This window comes from Manacus vitellinus, unplaced genomic scaffold, assembly GCF_001715985.3.
Source record: "Manacus vitellinus isolate BGI_N305 unplaced genomic scaffold, ASM171598v3 scaffold_0_pilon, whole genome shotgun sequence".
Classification (NCBI taxonomy): domain Eukaryota; kingdom Metazoa; phylum Chordata; class Aves; order Passeriformes; family Pipridae; genus Manacus; species Manacus vitellinus.
In genome coordinates this window covers 9,886,365-9,907,349 of record NW_021938789.1, presented here as the reverse complement: position 1 = coordinate 9,907,349, position 20,985 = coordinate 9,886,365, and the positions used below count along the sequence as shown (strand labels likewise).

Here is a 20,985-nt window from a genome sequence, read left to right as displayed (position 1 = left end):
AGTCCCCAGCCAGTGCGTGCAGCCTGGATGTGTGTGTGTGTGTGCGCGCCGCTACTTTGTACTGTGAAGAACACACAGCCCATGTGCTCTGTATGGATGTTGATGATACTCTGTGTAGCTTGAATCTCTGCAAGCAGGCAAGATGTCCAGCACACCACATGACCCTTTCTATTCTTCTCCTTTTGGCCCATTTTATAGGAGACACACACCATACATGGTGCAACCAGAGTACCGAATATATGAAATGAACAAGAGGCTGCAGTCGCGGACGGAGGTAAGTCCCCCAGCCTTGTTTTCCTGTGCATGGACCGTGGTAGGTTTCAGCCCGAATTCCAGCTGAAGCGTCCCACTAGACAGTGCAGTATATGCAGGCATGAACCCTAATTAATTTAGTAGTTTAATTGGGTAATCCCTCATTATGTTTCCACGCAGAGCAACTCTTTGAGGAGATACCAGCTTAGGCTGAAATCGTGAAATTACAGTACAGCACTTCAGGGTTGATTGTAACGGTGGTCTGAGGAAATTTCTTTGCCTTAGTGTGTTGTTTGCTCAGGATCTGTCCTGCTGGCATTTGCAGCTATAATATTGCGAGGTATTGCTTCAGATTTTGCACAAAATTATTTCTGAACTGTTGCAGGTTTAGGGGGAGAGACAAACATTTGTCTGGTTTTGTTTTGTAAACTCATTAAAATTAAAAATTAATGATAACTGAAAACAGGAGTAGAGTTTTAAAAACTTATTCCTAGGGTGTTCTTAAAGAACACATGTTCGGGACGACCGGCAAGAGAAATTTGTGTTTACATTTAGAATGCTGTTTCTTTTAGCAAGAGAGATGGTCGGTTCTCTACTTTATCACATAGCTGTCAAAAGTATCCAATAATGTAAACTATATTCACTGTTGGTTATGCTTTCTATAATGTGCTAGTGGTTTATACATCCAGGCTTCAAAATCCAGATCAGCCACCACAAAGAATATACTGAATGGGAGGGGGAAATACTTTTGTCACTTAAAGAAAAAAAATAGTGGAGGCTGTGTCTTGTTATTTACATGGTTAAATAAAGCACACTTTTAAATTCTGCTGAAGTAAAAAGTGTGTGGCTGAATCAGGCTGGATTTCTGTCCATGTGTCTGTGTGCAGCAAACATTCTTTCTGCTGCAATTTTTCATAGTAGTGTATTAGTAGTGCCCTGAAAAGACTTTTAAAAAGTATTAATCTGTTATAGTGAACGGCTTTATATAACGGCAAGTATCTGCCAGATTCGTGCCATGAAGCATGGTAAAGGATCTCGTGTTGATCTATTTGTTGTATTGTGATTCTTTAAGATAACACGAGGTTACAATAAAATAAAACACACATGCCTGAATTGTCAGCTTAGCCATGAAGAATCTGTGACGTTTAATGTATATGATACAGCTAACGAGATGTGACCTGCTTTCTGATTGGGTACCACCACGGGGTAACTGCTTTTCCAGCAGTTACCACTGCCAGACTTAAAACATTGCTGGGGAGTAATTGGTAATACACTTCGTGCTGGCTAAAAACTCCTAGCGGCTCCTTGCTCCCAAAATCACGGCAGCTGTTTGTCAATTTTGCCCCAAGTTGTTGGTTGCGGGGGGTCACTGCCATTTAAATAGAAAGAGGGGGTTTGTGGGGGTTTGTTTATACTGTTCATTTGTCACTGTGTTGCAATTCTGTTCCTTACATTCTTGTACATATTCATGTAATAATTTCTAGACTTTTTCAAGGGAAAACAGCAAATATGTATCATTGAGTGATTTCTTTGGGGTTTTATATACAAGCTGCTCTAAAAGCTGTCAGTGCTAATTTAACCTTTTTACATATTATTTTAGTGGTACTTTTAATAATTGACCAGTCTCTGATTGCAGCTCTTTTACAAATATTACACTAGAAAAAGTTTTTGAGGGACTTGTGAAACAACTTCCCCCTCCTTCGTTGCTGAGGTGTGCTGAGTTAGACTTCAGGGCATTTAATTGCAGTTTTTGCTACACACGTTCACACGGACTGTTGTGGGCAAAAAGCAGAAACTTACTCTTCCTTGCTAGGACTGCCATAAGTTTCAGCAGCATTTTACTTTGACAGACGATGTTAAGCCAATGAAGGCCTTACGCTCCAGCATTTCTTTTAGTTGCTCAGAGTAAAAATTTTTTTGCTGTGTGATTGTTCAGTGTTTACATTCCGGTTCTCTTTTTTTTTTTTTTTTAATTTCTGAGCTCTGTGCTGTAAGCATTGTTATTCATTGAAATGTGTTTTCTAGCTAACTTCAGTTCATCTCATTCATCCTCCAATTAAAACGTCTCCTTAATAAAAAAAAAATTATTGAACTAGTTTCCTGGGACACTTAGAGTGACTAGGTGTGGACAGTCTGTAAGGACTCATGCTGGCTTCTAGGACAGGTCTGGAGTGGAAGTTTCATGTTAATTTTATGCAGTTCCAGTCATTTTTGGGATTGGTAACTGAAGGCTTCTGGAGCATGTATAACCAGCTCTAAATTTTTTGAATCCAGAGCCCTGTATGTCATGGAAGGAATGTGCTTGTGCTGTGGGTGATACAGGCTCACTGCATGAACGTTTCTCTTCAGGAAGTCTTTGGAATAATGTAGGCACTGGTCTCTGAAGGAGGCTGCTTGTGCTCTGTGAGCCCCAGGGGGTAGGTGAACACAGGCAAAGCAGCTTAAGGGGAACGGAATAACAAAGAAACTCTCCAAAAGACCGGGGGTAGCAAGCGGGCAGATTCCACGTGGACCCAACTTGTGCAGAGAGCCAGTGCCAAGTGGAGATGCATTAAAAAATGGGAAACTACAGCTGTTATCCCAAATATATCTGTGGAAAGCCTTTGGGATTTTCCTGGTTTCCTACAAAATAAAAACGTTCTTAATAATCCTTTAGAGTCAGATTCTCTACTGTCCCTTGCAGTGCTGGAAGTTCCAAGGCAGAGCAAAACATACATAATTTAATAATGTTGTACAGAGGATGGATGGAGAGGCTGTGGAAGGAATATCTGTATGTCATGTCTATCTGTTTTCTCCCCTCCATCTGCTAGCCTTTGTAGTGAATTCCTGTAGCAACTCTCCTGTGCTTGCAGGTAGGTGAGAAATGATTCCAAAAAAGCCATGGGCTCATAGAGGCACCATTGGGGAACACACCAGTAAATACCATTTCTTCTCCTGCTCTCCCAGCAGCAGGGTCGACTGTATGTTGGGTGTTGTAGAAGTGTCCTCAAAACAACTCTATGCTTGGGGACCCTTCCTGAGAAATCCACTGCTTCCACTCTGGTTTCTTTCAGCATTGGGTGGAAGGGAATAACAGTCAGTGTGAAGGATGTGCTCGGTGTATTAAACAGACGAAGTACAGTGTGATAAAGAAAGGTCATTTAGATGCAGCATAACTATCTTTGTTGTTCTTGTTTTCTTTAGGAAGAAATGGAAGTCATGAAAGTAAAGAATTAGCAGCTTTAGCCTGTGCTAGATGTGCAAACTTTTGCTCTCCGAACTTCTTATAACTTTATGAGCTCCTCAGACAGAACCTACAACTGCCTTTTTAAATTCAGGGTCAGTCTTAGGCAAAGAATTCCAATCACACCCAGGCAGGGGGTGGTTTTATGATGTAAGTACTGGCAAAACTCCACCATCTAGCTAATTCTTATGTGATCTAAAGTAAATTAGGGAGTCCGAGTTACTAAATAGTGTACAGGAACACCTTACCTTCCTTAAAAGTTGTTCAAAGAAATCTAATGTGGTAATCCTTTTTTCTAAATCAATACATGCTTTCTTAATAATACTTTGTGAGCATCTAGTGCCATTTTGTAATGCATCAACCTTTCTGATTTAAAGAAAAAAAAGAATATTTAAATGCTTAATAATCTCTGGCAGATATAAAGATAAATCTTGCTTACGTCTCTCATAGTTGATTAACTTTCTGGTTAACCAAAGTGCAGCTGTTTCCTTGCTCTGTGTGTGGTTTTAAGGATTTCATCACCATTCACTCAAACTCAGTTTATCTTAATATTTTTATATCTGTGTTGGTTTACCATTTCAAGAAAGCAATCCTGTTGTGGCATAATCAGCAGTTTCTGAAGTTCTAGGTAGCAATACACAACATAGGTAAATTAGCGTAAATGTTTTCTCTGTTTTTCATAAAACTTGATGTTTAAAAAGGCATCTCTTTTCCTCTTTGATGTTGTAAATCCTTTTCTGTTCGAATTTTTAATCATTTGAAAATGCTCACACTTAAAAGAAAACAAAAGGTGATTATATCTTGTATATAATTATTCAGTAACATTACAGTGTGCCATGGAGAGATCACTTAGAGCCGCTGACAGTTTAAAGTTTGAGGCGTTGCTTTATTTTCGGTAATCAAAGAAATGTATCAAGCCTTTCACTTGTTTATTTAGTCCCCTGTATTGTTAGAACTTTTGTGCATCACAATATATTAAATTCACCTGTATCTTCCTCTGTAACTACAAGAGATTATACTTTACATCACCACTATATGCAAAACACAGTTTTCCCTCTGGCTAATAGAAAAATGTTTTAAGGGTGACTGGAGAGCTTGATTAGTAGCATATTTGTTTTAAAGACAACCAGCTTAATCAAATGATATTAAACTCCTATGAAACTATATAGTGAATTTGACAAAGTAGAGATTTCTTAATGGAAGAAAATGTAAAGAAAATGAAAAGGAAAATAAAGGAGGATGTTATGGTTATTTAAAAGCTACTAAATGAACTGGAAGCTTACATAGACATTCATATGCAACCAAATATTTAAAGCAAATCAAAGCAAAACAAATTTTCTACTTTGATGAAATTCGCTTATTTTACTTCTTCACATTGCTATCTGATGAAATAATCTTTTTCTTCCTGATACATTTTTAATAGATTAGTCATAAAAATCTATGTTATGACATCACATTTGTTCACATAGCAACTTAGTATGGCAAACAGATCTCTCATGTTGTGTACATAAGTCTGAGTTTGTCCAATGAGTTTGTTTTGTTGAGGGGAAAACACATAAACTTCTGTCTCAAAGTATTTTTGAGGAAATACTCTTTCACCCACAAATATACTAATACTTAGCAATTCTAGGAACATGAGTAAAGTATTTTGAGAGTACTTATGAACCATGCTTTGCTGAAACTAATAGGTCAGTTTAAAGAAAAACCCCTTGAATGCCTTTAGGCATACACTGATTTCAGAATGGATTCAAGGCTCTTTTTACTGATTGTTTTTTATTTGATATACTTTTTTCATCCCTTAAAAAATTTCAGTTGCAGCTGTTTTCAATTAAAATTGTTACAAACTAACAATTCTTATGAGGCCGGGGAGAAAAAAAAAGACTCTACTTCCTTTACATGCTGATCCTTAGTTTACAATCAGGGATGTCTTGCTGCTTTTGCTTCCCCCTCCCCCGCCGAACTTATAATATAGAAGGGAAACTGCACACATAAGGAGCAGGGAGCTATTGGGGGTAGGGACTGGTGAGGACAGAGAAAGAATCAGTGCAAAAGTGTAAGAATGGGTCTTGTCTGCAATTACTCTGATACTTACTAGATGATTTTCTATAAAGAAACCTTTTCAATAATTCTGTTTCTCTTTTTCATTCTTTACTCTTTAAACCATTAATCCACTTAAAAAAAACCTTAAACCTAGTCTTTCCCTGATGTAAACAAGATTCACTATGCAGATCCAGTGTCAAAAATAGAAGCTGTTGGTTAGTGAGAAGGAACAAAACAGAGATCATAACAAGGACCCAGTCCTGGGCTCTTATTTAAGCTGGAGTTTTGCCTGCAGTAGGATTGCAAGGTCAGATAAAAGGGAAAATAATTTGATTTTGATATATACTCTTTCTTTGTTTAAAAAGAAAGGGTACGGGTAGATTGCTAAACTCCTTGCAATATTTTTTAGCTGGACTCCTTAATTCAAATGGTATTTTTTTGTATCTCTTTGCCAGAAGTTGCATATCTACTGTAAACAGACGTTCCAATCATGCTGGTACTTTGTTTGGTTGTTTCCTCCCCAAGAAGAGCCTTCTTTCCTGCACTGTACTGTGTAAACAGGCCAGGGTAGATCCTCAGTTTTGCTGGGTGCTCCTTTCCAAAAGTTGTTTCTGGGCTACTTGATACCTCAGAGGGGTGATCCTGGCAGGAACAAGGTTACCCCAAAGTGACTGATGATTGGTCTCCAAAAAATGGCTGTGGTAGGGCAGCGTCAGGTCTTAATGGTCTTATTTGTTAGACAGAAATAGAAATGAAAGAAATATCCCCTAACCCCTGGCTGAAATATTCTCCCTAGGCTTGTGCCTTTCCTTTCACCGTGTGTTGTTTCTGTGTTTGGTTACTGTGAAAATTTCAGAGGGAAATAATTTTATGGTCAGAATACTGTTTCCATTTCTTTCACATTGTGGTGGACAGTCATGCCCTACTAAACTAAAGCCTATAAGTTACTGATCTAAGCTCAGTAGTCCACTTGGTACTCCTGAGGTAACAGAGGATCAACTAGAACCACCTGCGGATCTTAAACCTCAGTATGGGAACAGTTGACGCTTCTGGAAACAACTCTGGCACTTTCATACCTTAAGAGGTAAATGAAAAACCAACTGCTCTGGAAAAATGAGACCTTTGCAGAACTAAACATGAAGTAGGGCTTGGTGTGTTTCTAAGCCCATCACCTCTTCAGGATTCAAGAGTGTTGGTATGTAGAGTCTTTGCAAAGGCCATAAATTTTACAAGAATAGGTTGTTCTCTGCATGAGACTTAGGTTGCCTTGGTACTGCATTGTTGTTTCTACACTGTGGTCAAAAAGGCATACCATGTGAAAACTCCTGGCCAAGGAGTGTTCCCATCCTCATCATACAGACTTGAATCATAGACTCATAGATTGTTTTGGGTTGAAGCATGAGACTTGCGTGTAGCAGTGTACTTCTTTATGAATAACTCTGATAAATACAGTCAAAATATAAGTATCAAAGTAGAACTTTTCCCTCAGGTCTTTCTGTTGTCAATATTCACATTGAGATACTTGGCCAGAGGAGAGCTGCAAACTCCAAACTGATGCAGTAAAACCATAATTTTATGTAGATTTCTAAATGTACTTGAAATCTAGTGTCTGGTCACCTGCATACTAAATAGTTAGATCTTTTCCTTCTTTGGAGCAACTAATAACTTGGAACATTGCTGTGATATCTGTCACACATGATCTGCAATAACTGTTGATATTTGTCTTCCCTGATTCTAAGTTTGCCAAGCCCGGTTAGCTGAGCAGAAACATTGTTTGTACCTGGGTTTAAAAAGGGAAGAGAGAAATCTAACCTCTGGGTATAATTTTAACATCAGATTAGTCACATAGAGCAGATTCAGTATCTGTGCAGATCCCATCCAGTTACTGCAGTTCCATTTACTGCAACTGCTAGCTGCAGACTGGAGCGTCCAAAAGAATTGCACAGTCTAGTTGGATGACCTTATCTGTTGCATTCAGAGGGCAAAGGAAACATTATGTGTATATAAAAGTGATCACATTTGGAAACCTCTGTTAAGGCAGATTCAAGAATAGACTGAATCATAGATCCGCTCTGCTTATTCTTCAAAAATACCTGGGAAAGAAACAACTGTCCCTGTTTGAGTATTAGGTACAGTCTCACATCATGTGTGCAGTGGTCTATTTTTACTTTTCTTCTGGACTTTCAAACATTTTTTTTTTACGTTTTATTATGTTATTTTCTAAAGTAGTAAATTTAGAAAATTATGACTTACAGCACATTGTGCATTTGAAGAATTTAATGTATCTTATTGTGATTTTTGTTCCAGTTGTGTAGTTTTTCCTCAGCCATTAGCTGGAGATTTTATCACACAAAGAGCTGCCATCTGTACTAGAGTAGGTTACAAAGAGATTTCTGAGATATTAACAACCACATTATTCAAAAGGAAATATTCTAAATCTTTAAATACAGTAGTTACATGGAGAGACAAAAATGCTCAGAAAACAGGAAAGTAAATAGAGTGAAACTGTTGAATCTTATTCCTGTTTAAACAGAAGCACCTTCAGCATACTTCATCCCTTAGGAAAGCAGTCAGCAGCACCAACATTCCTAACTGTTGTCTATGAACTAGACATACTCCAAGCTGTGATGTGCAAGGCAGGCATGACATGTGCTTTGCTTCTAGGTTTGCAACTGGGATAGTATTTTACAGCTGGAAAAAGGGAATACGAAGCGCCTTGCACCTAGAATGCTATGTCTTTTTCATGCAGTTTACAAAAGTGTCATGATGGATCATTTGGCAGTGGAGAAAGTCCTGCAACTCTCTGTTTTACTCTGTCCCCCATATCCTGATAGTAACTTGCCGTTTCAGATCAGTGTCACCATCTTCCATAATTCTTGTACCCATTTTAAATACCAAAAATGTTTTCATGTCACTCTATTTCACATCACAATAATGTGAAAGGAAAAGAACTGCTATAAAATAATTCCTTTAGAACAAATGAAAATAATTTTTGTTGTTCAGCATCTTGCAAGAGGGACCTTCCTTCCTTTTCTTACCTGGCCAGCATTTCTCCAGCTTTCTTCTTCACCATACCAAGATGTTAAAAACATTGACAGATTACAGATTTTAGATGTGTGTTTGCAACCATACCTTTTACTGTAGTGGATGAAAGCAATACCATAGCTTTGTCACTTCTACCTTGACTTAATCACTGGAGTATCAGTTAACCCTTAGGGTAATTAGGTAATAATGTTGTTGATGTGATTTGAAGTATCATTTTAAGCAATTAGAAGTTCAGATATAATGTGATGAAATTATGCATTATATAGTGCATCTATCCATTTTACACAGGAAAAATTACCATATGTTTTGTGGGAAGCTTGGTGTTTTGCACCGACTGGAGTTCTGCTTGCATTTATGAACAGTGTGCCTGTAAACTGTGGCAATAACTCTTTGAAGGCCACACCTATGCACGCTCCTGATTATGCTAAAAAGCATAGGCCCATTTTAATGAATCTGTTGGCATGAATAATGGGACATGAAAAGCCAACACACTGGATAAACATTCATTACCTGAGTGCAACAAATACTACATGCAAAATTTCTGTGACACTTCACTTGAGTTTAACAGTGAATTTGCTGTGGCTATGTTTATGGGTTTTATGCGTTTCTGTGAATGTTTGATCAATGGAGTTTTATTCTTACATTGCAGAATGCAAATTTCAATGTGCTAAGCATTCTTGAAAGAATTTACTTATTTTATATGGGCTAAGCTGAGAGACTGTGTTTCCTGTTTTGTGCTTCCAAAATCTCCCAGATAGAACCATGATACTTAGAAATTAAATACACTAGAGAAGAATCTCTGATTGCTTTGCGGTGAGGACTGACTGGTGTATGAATGTAAAGCAAATTAATAACAATGACTGGTTGCAATGGGAAAATTACAAGTCAGTAAATATGATTCACGTGCATAATTTTTTCATGGGATGGAACGCTGCTTAGCATGCAGTTATATTAGAAAAATGGTAAAAATTTTCTAAGCTTCCTGGCATTTTAAGCTCTAGCTCCATCTGTGCTCATCCAGTCAAGGATGCAAAACAATAATGCACAATATATGACCAATTACAGCGTGTAGTCTTATCAGAATATTGCATGCTTACATCATGCTGCTTGTTATGTAAGGCAAGCAAAAATATGTCTTAAATTTGAATAATTAATGCATTCGGATAAATTGTTATTAATTCCTAGCAACTCTGGGCAGAACACAGTGGAATTCATAAAATTTATTATTTGATGTGAATTATTAGCTCAACTCCTTTCAGTACCTCTCAACACTGGCAGGCTTAATAAAGCAAAGAAAAAAGATTGGTCGAGGTGCCAGTGCACCAAGTACCTCTCTTCCTTGACAGTGCTGTGAGATTGTTTAACACCCACATCAAGAACATCCTGAAGCAACCAAGTTACACCTTGACTGATTGTTGCACCCAAAGGGTTGCACTTCTAAATACGCAGTGTAGCACAGACAGAGCGGTGTTTAGCACTGGTATGTAACCTGAAGCCACAACCTGCGTGTCTAGACTGACAAGAATCCTACCAGTTGAGCCACTGTGACACCTTGTGGCTTGTGAAGCAACACAAGCATCTTTTAGAAAACTAACAGGTAAAAGCCAGAGGTTAATGGGTATTGACAAATGTCCCTTCATACAACTATCAACAGAAATGTCTTTGCTGGGTTACTTTACTCTGTTTTCAAGCTACAGTTAAATTAAGCGCTAATGGGTTAATTTCTGTTTGGGTTCTTTATAGTATGTATTTTACTGCAAAGTGTAATAAGTTGGGACATCATTTTGGTCAGTCTGACCTGTTGCTATTATCTGCAGTGCTTGGGTGTTTGCTCATCGTTCAGATTACATAAAGAAACACTGGTTTTGACTGCAGTACAGAGCAAATATTTTATTTGTTTGCAACCATTAATTTGGCTAATCAAAAAAGTGCCTGAAGGGTGCAATGTACTTTTTGGTGCTATGTCTAAATGGTAGCTGTACAGTAACTTTAACTAAGATATAGTTAGCATTGGGCATGCAACTCAGTACATCCCCGAGTCTGGGGTTAAATAGATCAGTGTTTGAGCTGTGGATTATTCATTAATTACAATAAAGCTGTATTTTGCTGGGAGTTACTGGTAAACTTAAAATTAGACAAATAATGCATGGAACTGAGAAGAAGCACTGGATCTATATATGCTCAGAACCTCACATTACCAGACACTAGTCTCTTGATTATCACTTGTTATGTCTTCAAACAAGCATTTCCATGTTTTCTTCCATGATGATCCTGAGCATTTGAGAGGAGTTGCTTGTAAACTCACGTGTTGTGTTCCCTAACATTTTCTTTGGCTCTGATGCTTTCAAAAACTTAGGAACAATTGGGCTGAAATAGTTGTCTTCTGTTGCTAAATACCAACTTATTGCTGAATACACTGCCTTACGATATAAGGGGTCTGCATCCCTCTATTCTGTGTACTTAGGGTCTGTGTTCCTTATCTCCAGGTGTGGCCATAATGCTGTCACTTAAACATAATACATAGACATACATGCCCAAACCTGCATTTAATTCGGTGGTGTGGGAAGAAGTAGCAGCACAGGGCTCAGGTCATGCAATCTGCCTTATTTCACACACAGGTATTTTGATCCTTTGCTGAGCTTTATGCTCTTAAAGTTAGGTGGTTACTGGTGGTCATACACTACCCTGTCTTCAGGATGTGCACCTTTATATTTATTATAAGGTTTTTAGGGCTGGGACCGCCTTCTCTCTTCTTGTACAGTGGAGTTCTGGTCTGTATCTGTAGCACTTTGTGATTATTGTGCTATGTATTGTAATTAAATAAAGGCTAAAAGTAGATAGTAGTATTTAAAATACTTTCAAAACCAAATCTAAATATACCGCTGTCATTTTGATTTCATAAATCAAAATGTTTTAATTGATATTACATGTATTTATGCACTACAAAGAATTATCTGACTAGAAAATACCATAATACTCTAAGTTCCTGGAAGTTGACTGTTTAATGTTATTAACACATTTCGTTACTTCTCAAGTAATTCAGCACACCCGTGCAAACCTACTGACTTTGCCAAGCAAGTACAAATATATTTTAGGGAAGCGTTCTGCTGGTTGATTTGTACATCTGATATTGTTATTAAATCTATTGCTTTTTTAGTGTGATTCTTCAATAATTTCATGTCAATCAAAGAAGCTCATTCCAAGTCTGTTTTTTCTTAATAGTGGAAAAAACATCTTATCTTTCCACAGGAAAAGCATATTCTTTCTGATGGGAACTGGTGCTGTGGAATATGTATCTTATTTCATGACAGTTTGGGAAGGGAATATTGTAAAGTCTGGTGATAAATAAATTCTTGTAATAAGTACAGATGAACCAGAGAGGTTGTTCTAGGGAAGAAAGGCAACACTTATTTTTTTCTTTTATTGTTTGCACTCTACTGATTTAATTAGCCAGTGAGAACAGACCCACTTTGAATATTAAAAAGACAAAATCAACTTCCCCCTCCCCCGTCCCCACATCTGTTGCCTTTTGGAGACTACTTACAGTACCAAAACTACCCAGAGTCTAAGTGATTTTGCTTTTTAACAGGTGTTACCTGTACGTGCTTGCAAATAAGTGAAGTAGTTATAAATATTTTATTCTGGTTATGAGGAAAAGGTACTGCTTAAATTATCATTTTGAAAGAAACTAGGCTACCTTAAGCAAAACCAATACATTTTTGGTGTTATAAAAATGGAGGTAGTCACAGTCCTGATACATTTCTGAATGGTGATCTAATAGCAATATCTCAATGGTTACCACATTACAGAAACTTAAATTGTTCCTAGGTCTGCTTGAAGTTGGAAAGAGTCCTGTCTGGGGTTATGCACTGGTCAGGAGCAGGAGAGCATAGATTGATAAAACTACTGAAATGATCTCTGCTTTGTTTCATTATGCTACTGCCTTCTGCAGTATCAATTAGATGGACTGAATTTCAATAAGGCAGTGAAGCAGTTCGCTGCACCTCTGCTGGGTTAGGCTCACCCTTGCACAGAGCTACAGCCTTCTAATCGCAGTCTAGAATATGAATATTAATGCCTTGTCTGGATCGCAGTGTTGCAGGACCAAGGGATCCTTGTCAGTGGATCCTGCTTTATGTTCATGCTATGTTGGCACCTTTCATCACCTGTGGACCCCAGAATTCCTTAGCATTGTTTAATGTCATATGTAAAGATAGCATCAAAAAAGGTGGATTTTTTCAACAGCTTTTTTTCTCACCATTTTTATAGGCATATAGTAGCTACTTTACTAAAATATTTTTCCTGTTCAGAGGAAAGAACTCTCCCAATTTTGCTGAAGGTGGTTTTTTAGAAACACAATTACCTATACAATTTTCAAGATTATTAGGAAGTATATGAAACTATTAGGACCATGGGAACTTGGATAAACCCACCTGGTGTGCAAATTTTGTTATCAGAATAGATGCACTAAGCTTGAGAACGCTGAGTGTGATTATAAGAGTCAACTGAGAAACATAAATTGAGAGCTCAGCCCAGCAGTCTTTCCCTTCCTTAGAGATTGATGGCACACAGATGCACAATTGCAAATAACATAGTTTGTGGGCTAGTGATGCTGTGGTGATTAAAAAAAAAAGTTCTTGAAAATTCTTTTTCTCTATCACAAGCTTCCTAGGTTTTTTCCAGCCTGATCTTGTAACCACAGCTCCCCATCCCATGCAAAGACTTCCTGTTTGCAGCAATGAGATGAGCATTTGGTCCTGCACAGGAAGATACTTGATGAAGGTGCAGAAGCTTGTATAGCAAAATCTTGCTTTTGTGGGACCTACCTATTCTTATGGGTTTACCAATTTTAAGTAATTTAGTTTTTAGAGGTGAATTTGAGGCACCTTAAAAGGACTAGAACAGCATATTCAGCTTTTCAGTGTTGTCCATAGTTGGCTTTGTGATAAAACTGTGTGTTCAGGGACTTATACTATGTTCGCACTCACCATTTCACACAACGGCAAAGGTATAATAGAAAGCATGGTGAAGAGCAAGCAGCTCTCATATTAAGGAGTATTGTGTATCAAAACAAATAACAGAAAGTGTATGAAGTTTTTCTCAACCAGAAATTTAGCTGGAGAGAAATGTATAGCCAATATATTGGCAGAGTAGTAGGTAGATCTGGCAGACTACATGAAATACATCCTTTAACTGAGCTTATCCATATTCCTCGAAAGTGGATTCCAAAACCTACATTGTTAGCTGTATTAATAAATAACAAATTTTGCAAGATTTGTTATTAGATTCTAATACTGATCAAAAATCAAATCCTGGACATTCATAGTTAATATTTTTCAACAGTTTTCTGAAGCAGCTGCTAGCTTCTACTGCTTTACCAGGAAGGAGAAAGAAGATGATTAAATTAAATTCATAGCCTTTTAGTGTCTGCTCAGCCTGCAAATGGCAGCATGTGGGGTTTGTGGCTGTGACCTGGCAGACTTACAGCATTTTTATGACGTCAAGTGCACACATCATGGGCAAGCTAAATATGAGCTTCAACCCCCCCTTCCCTGTTTGTTTTCATTTAGGAGACTAAGAACTTCTCCCACTAAAAATGAGAGTGAGAGAATCGAGCCGCTCATTACACTTGCAAACTTGTGTGCTTGGCAGCATGATCTGAGTTACTGGGTCTAGCAGCTTGTTTTTGTAGACATGCTTTCTGTATAGTGCTTTATTTGCTTGGTATGGCAAATGATAACTTGCTGCTTTAATAAGTGAAAAATGAATGCAGCTAGAAAATCTTGAGTTCTGCTGAAATAAATAGCAAGTTCTTCATTAGCTTCAACAGCACCAGCACCATATAAAGTATGGATTCCTTCAGTTTGTTATTTGTATGAACCTTTGAGTTCTTTTGCTAAGAAAATGAGATTGAAATAATTATGTCTACAAGGTTTTATATATCTTGACAAAATGTTACTGTCTGTTCACACTCAGTTGCATTTAAAACCTATGGGTGCATTTCAGACCATAAAATAAATTTACAAAATAACAGCTGCTTGCATTTATAGTTGTCTCCCTCATATCTACTTAATGATTTATTTATTTCTAGGAATTGCATTTGAAATTCCCAGACATCTAAACCTTTTTCAGTATGAAACTGACCACTGATCGTAAGAAATCATCTATATCAGCACCAACTCAATCACTGACAAGGACTGGAGGAAATGAAACATCTGGGATCTATTAAGATTTTTATTTATGCTTTTAAATATTGAGATGTGTATGGCTGCTTGGCTTTTACGCTTTGAGCATGAATCCATTAAAGAAAGCTCTCGTAACACAAACAGTTGCATGGTAAAGTGATTTGGGCTGGAAAACTAGGACCCTACCATGTGATTGCAGGGGAATTGCAAGGAAGGTGATGACTGTGGTGAACATGGGCTTATCTATTTATTGTGGTGACAGAAAGACTTTACCAAGTTCTTCTCAAAGATAAGACTCTTCAATTCTCTCATAGCTTCTCACAGGAAATGCTTCACTGTTGCATTTATCTCCTTTCTATACACTGTGCATTTGAGATGTGACCTTGTTGCAGTCTTCAGTGTTAGGTGATGGCCTGAAGTTTTCTCACTACTACGCTTTCAAATACTCCCCTGCCTGCACATTCATCAAAGGAAACTGGTTTTTGTTGTTAGCTTGCCTTTGTAATCATGTCATATTTTTGAAGGAGGAAGGAGACTGTTAGACCAGGGGCCCAGGCCTCATCAGAAGGCCACAAACTCTGCTAAATCTGTTCTGCTCCTCTGTGTTCCTCTGGAGCCTGTGAAGAGAGAAGGGCATGGGATGGGGAGGTTACAGTTTCTAAGGTGCTCTGTCATCACAGTACCTGGCAGATTGTAAACATATTGCTAAAGACTGACATAAGTGCAACAGGCACTGTGGCTACTGGGCTTTTTCAGAGGTCAAGTAAGGAAAGGCCTGAGTGGGAATGCAGTCAGGTTTTCCACAGAACTGCACCTTGAAGGCAGTACCCATGCCTGAAACGAGGCAACTCTTGTGTTGGGGCCAAAATGTTTGGGGCTGCAGGCTGTTGTTGATGCTTTGTAAATACACCTTTCTGCTTTCCTCCTCCTTCAGCCAATACATTTAATTCCTAAGCCAAAGGATTGCGGAGACTGTTCTCGTTAATCAAGTGCTGACAGAGGGCAGCCCGCAGTATGGCAGTACTGCAGGCACAGTGTCTGGACTCAGCACCAACAGCAGGAGCTGAAGGAAGGGCTCCAGTTAGCCATCAGTAAGTAACTGAATCCTATTCTAACTGGGACCAGTCACTAGAGAGGGGGAGATCTCGCAAATTAAACTGGAGTATTACAGGCATTTTGGAGGAAGATTGTAAATCCTACTTATAGTGACTAGTGGAAAGAGGTGCTCAGTACCAGGTAGCGGTCCCTCAACTGAGGCTGAGCCTCTTCCATCCCACAGAAACCCTCTTTTACAATATATTTGGGATTTTGTCTGAGGCTTGCTGATTTCACTGAAGACTCTCAACACAATATCTGGAAATAATTAATGGGAAACCACAGCATTGTGGGGAAGAGGAAGGAAAAAGGATGCACACTTTTAGAGAACAGGTGCATTCAAGGTATGCTTCTCTTAGTGAGTCTTACCAGAATTTTCCATTCTTTACTTTTGGATTCAGGGAAATAGGAGAATGATACAGTAAATAGTGAAAGTTATCTTTAGGAAGGGAAAGGTTTTCAGAAGTGACTTTCCAGCAAATATACCAGTCTGACTGACCATGAACAGGCGAATGTTTAAATACCATTTTTATAGACATTACTAACCCAAAGGGAACAGTAAAAGCAGAAGGGTTTCCCGGTGCAGCATACAGTGTCTTAAAAGGACATTTTGAAATTTGTTGTGACTTGACATGCAAGTTCAAGATTGGATAATATCCTGTAGTGAAGATGATGTACTTATTGAACTTGTATTACCTTGATGAGCCACATTTAAAGCTTGCCTAGGAAGTATCTAAAAACCTATACTGACGTAGTAACTCAGTGAAAAGCTAATATATTATGTATCAACAAATGTTAACTATATTGCACAGATTTGCATACCCTCCAGGATTTTGCTTTACGCCTTTTCACAATGTACACGTGAAAATTTTAGCTATGTCAGAATAAAAACTTAAAGAAAAAGGAAATTTGTTAAAGTTTCACCCAGAATCTCCATTGCTTATGCCGGGAACTGCAGTGAATACAGATGATTCTACCACTGATTATCATTCCAAATGTCAGTGCTGTGGGGCTTTCCTTTTAAGTGACGTTGAAAGAGAGATTTATTGTTTTACAAGTTTAGATTGATGTTTCTTGTTCATTTAGAGAGATGCACTATGTTCTAATAGCTGGTAACCTAAACTTGTAAATGTGCTCTTTCATTCATAGTATAAAATCTGAGAGCTAGATCATAGTGTGGCAATTCTGTGAAGGATTGTTCACTCAATGATTAGTTGCAGCACTCCTACTAAATGTATTTCAATTCAGTTTTTGTCACTGAGAAATCGAGAAATAGGTGGCTTATTAAAGACGACCACATCCTTTTATGCAAATTTAATGCACTTGGCAGGTTTATCATGATAAATAGTCAGGATGAGATAGTTCATGATGTATCTCTAATCTCTTCTGTGAAGATGTTCATGTCTTCCAGGAAGTAGCCCCTTGAGAGTTGAAATCTTTAGAAGTATGTGGCAGATGGTGGTGTCTGCAGAGTCTCATGACTTGCTTTGAAGTCCCTCCAAATGATGCTTTCAGTTATTGTTCAGTTTTTGCAAGTTCATCTCTCTTGCTTCATCTCTCCTTGGTGTCCTCTTCTCTCCTCCATTACATTATGTCCCCAAGTTGTTTCTCATACTGGCAACATGCACCACATCTTACAGAGTACATCACAACTCTCTCCCCAGTCCTGTCATATTTTTGCCTGTAAAGTTGTTCTTACATTAGGCATCTTGCATATTTTAAGTGAAGTGGTTCACAACAGGAAAACAATAAAACAGAACAAATGTCTTAGAAAATCCTATCTATCATTCATATGTTGTGTTCAGTTTTTGAGTAAATCTTTGGAGCCAACATCAGTGCCAGTGTCTTGTTAATTATGTTATATCATGTTAATTATAATCAATTACCAATATTAATTAGGCCAACTTCTCTTGATTAATAACAAGAAATGGTTAAATTTTAATGCTGCTGCAGGGGATCTGAAGGAACTCACATAATCAAAATAACACTGCAAAGCTTTTTATGCGAACCTTAATTTACTGTAACACAGCTAATGAAATAGATACAATATAAAAGCATAAAAAATACAGTTACACATCTGGACAACTGTGTATTTTCAGAACTTAATATTTTCACTTTCCATTAGTTGGCCTAGATTGATCTGAATTTGGATGAGATTTTTTTTTTTCTGAAATCAAGTATCAAATTTCATGTAAATTTTTATACCTGTCATACTTCCTTTCTAAGTTCACATTTCAGAATCACTCTTCTTAAGTATTTCTGTTACTATTGTCACTATACATAACTTTGTGTGTAATAATTGGTAATATTTAGTTTGGTAGGGTATCTAGGGGTTTTTTTTGGCATTATTTCTCTCTCAAATGCAATTCCCACAACTTCATAACTTGATCTCATTTAAATAGGAAAGGAAAGGCTGAGAAAAGTTTTTAAATGGGAAAAGAAAGGGCCAGGAAAGGCTGAGGGAGTTGGGGTTGTTCAGCCTGGAGAAGAGAAGGCTCTGATGTGACCTTACTGTAGACTTTCATTACCTAAAAGGGGGCTGGAGAGGGAGTTTATGCAAGGGTATATAGTGATAAGACAAGGGGAAATGGCTTTAAACTGAAAGAGGGCAGATTTAGATTAGATATTAGGAAGAAATTCATTACTGTGAGGGTGATGAAGCACTGCAACAGGTTGTTCAGAGAGGTTGTGGATGCCCCATCCCTGGAAGTGTTTGAGGCCAGGTTGGATGGGGCTTTGAGCAACCTGGTCTAGTGGAAGGTGTCCCAGCCCGTGGCTTGGGGGTTAGAACTAGGTGATCTTTGAGGTCACTTCCAACCCAAACCATTTTATGGTTCTATGAAATATCTTTATTTGTTATGTTTTTTTCAATCATGGCTTAATAATTTCTACTAACATTGTAAAAAAACAGGTATTAATATTTCACATAATAGTTTCATATTTGTGGTGCTGTTCCTCAGCGTACTGTATGATGTGTAACAAAACATAACTTCTGTTAAAACTAAGATCTATATATTTCTGTCTGTACCATACTTTTGCTGTCTAAACTGCCCTTAAAGTTTTTGAATACTACTTCTTGCTTACTTTTTGAGTTTCTACTTACTTCTTGTATGTGTAGGAGCCATGGCTAACATGTCAGATGCTAAAAGCATCTGGATGCTTTTAAAAGGGAAGGGACCAATGAGCTGCGTATTCTTGAAATGTGATTCAAGGAAACTACAGGGAAATCATTACCTTCCATGACTAGTCTGGTTTAAAAATTCTTGGTTTTGAGGTGGTACTTGCAACCATCAATCTATGCCATCAATCTATGCCAAAGACTAACCTGTCTTTGGACTGTTGACATTTCTTAATGAAGTGTCAGTTATTAAATGTTGAAGGCACATTAGTACATCTTCGTCAAAATATGTTTTAGGTCCTTGTTATTATGTTTTGAAAATATTATAGTTTCATATCATAATGTAATTTTTTAAAAATAAAAATAAAAAAAACCCTAAAAAACACTACTACAGACCTGCTCAGCTGTCTGTAGTCTAGAAAGAGGTACCGATGAATTGTAAAATCTCCCTGTTAAAATTCTGCTCGTGAGTTAAGGAAAAGACTGTAGTGACTTTTCTGTCTCTGTGACATTCCCTTTGTTTCTGGTTATTGCTACAGCATGTCATCCCTAGGTGATTTGTGGAATGACTTGGAATGATTCTAGATTTGTAAGAATTCATTTGCAGAGCAAAGATGTTATTTTGCTTTTGTAATGGAAAAGAAAGTCCAAAATTATAGTTACAATCTTTAATTTTAATATATATGTTGTCTTACCCAATTGGTACTTTACAGTCTAGATCTAAAAGACTTCTATCTCTTACACAAATAATCCTTGCAGTTCTAATGCAGACTCAATAAACACTTTAATAATGATGTATCTTGTACTGTGTTTTAATAAATTATGTGGCTGAATGCAAACTTAGATTAACCATTACTCAGAATACCTGGCTGATATGTCACCATTACATTTATGCCACTGCATTGAACTGGCAAACCATTTGTACATGTGAATGAAATAATAAACAATTACCTGCTTACTACCCTTCCTGTGGGTGCTTAGACTCAGTGCCAGGGAGACAGAATCAGTACCTGTAACTTACTGTGCTCTACCACAGACCATATTAAAGTTGAATGGGTGGGCCCATTGGAGCCAATCTGGCCATGACCACAAGATTCATTTTTTCACATCTCACTTGTTTTATGGTTCAGCTGTTAAAAATGTGTTGCTTGTCTGTGTCCCTCTTGGTTGCTGCCCTTTTTGTATGAGCTGTGCTGGTTGTCTTTCCTTTGTTGAGCAGCACTCTTTCTTTCTCAATTTGCTTTCAGACCCAGACCTAGACCTCCTCAGTGCAATGCTCTGGTCTAACTCCTTCTCACTTTGCTAGTGAAGTTTGGCAATGAATATTGTACTTCTCTGGATCATTTCTTAGCCTTTCTGGAGCAGCACCCAACAGACCAGTATATTCACAATTCTGAATTTTCCAACATTTATGTTAATTTTGTTGTAGATTTTTTTAAATGATAGCTAAATAAGAGACTTCTTTCAGTATTATTCTGAAAATCATCACATTCATCACATATCTGTGTTGCAAATGAATATGTAATACAATGGTATCCGTGAAGAATGCCCTGAATAGTATATTCATTGCACACACTGTGAATCATAACACAAATCTTTTATCTAGGGCATCTTTTGACTATGCTTAGGAGTGAATTGTTATCTGGTGATCTAGTGATCTTCAGAGGAGAAAAGCTGCTTAAGTGAAGAGAAAAAAGAATAGAAAAAAGGGGAAAAAAAGACAATGCCATCAAGACTAAATGCTTCACCAATAGGTAATATGTGTTTGCACAACTGATACTGCTTAGCAATCAATAATATGCACTAAAAAGGAAAAAGGAAGTTATGTATTCCAGGATGGAAACACAAAATATTTACTCAACAGTCTGTTTGCTTTTGTAGTAGCAACCAGTCTAGGCTTTTATTTGCAAACTGTGTACAAAGATGAAACACCAGAATAGCTGTGCAGTTTCCTTTCTTTTTTTTTTTTTTTTTTTTTTTTTTTTGTCTTTTTGGAAGCCCTTTACACAACTGTTGGTTTAGTAAAT

General features: G+C 37.6%; 1 protein-coding gene across 10 annotated transcripts in view; it reads left to right on the top strand.

Annotated features, from left to right (window-relative positions):
• The window catches only part of LDB2 (LIM domain binding 2), a 219,246-nt gene continuing 198,261 nt past the window's right edge, over positions 1–20,985 (top strand). For 9 of the 10 annotated variants that reach the window (XM_008930341.3, XM_018067693.2, XM_018067721.2 and 6 more), the window contains exon 1: positions 7–274. In XM_008930341.3, coding sequence (XP_008928589.1) covers positions 143–274 — 132 coding nt within the window. In that variant the 5' untranslated portion in view covers positions 7–142. Of the gene's footprint in view, positions 275–20,985 lie in introns of all 10 variants that reach the window. The other variant, XM_018067710.2, reaches the window with a different exon arrangement.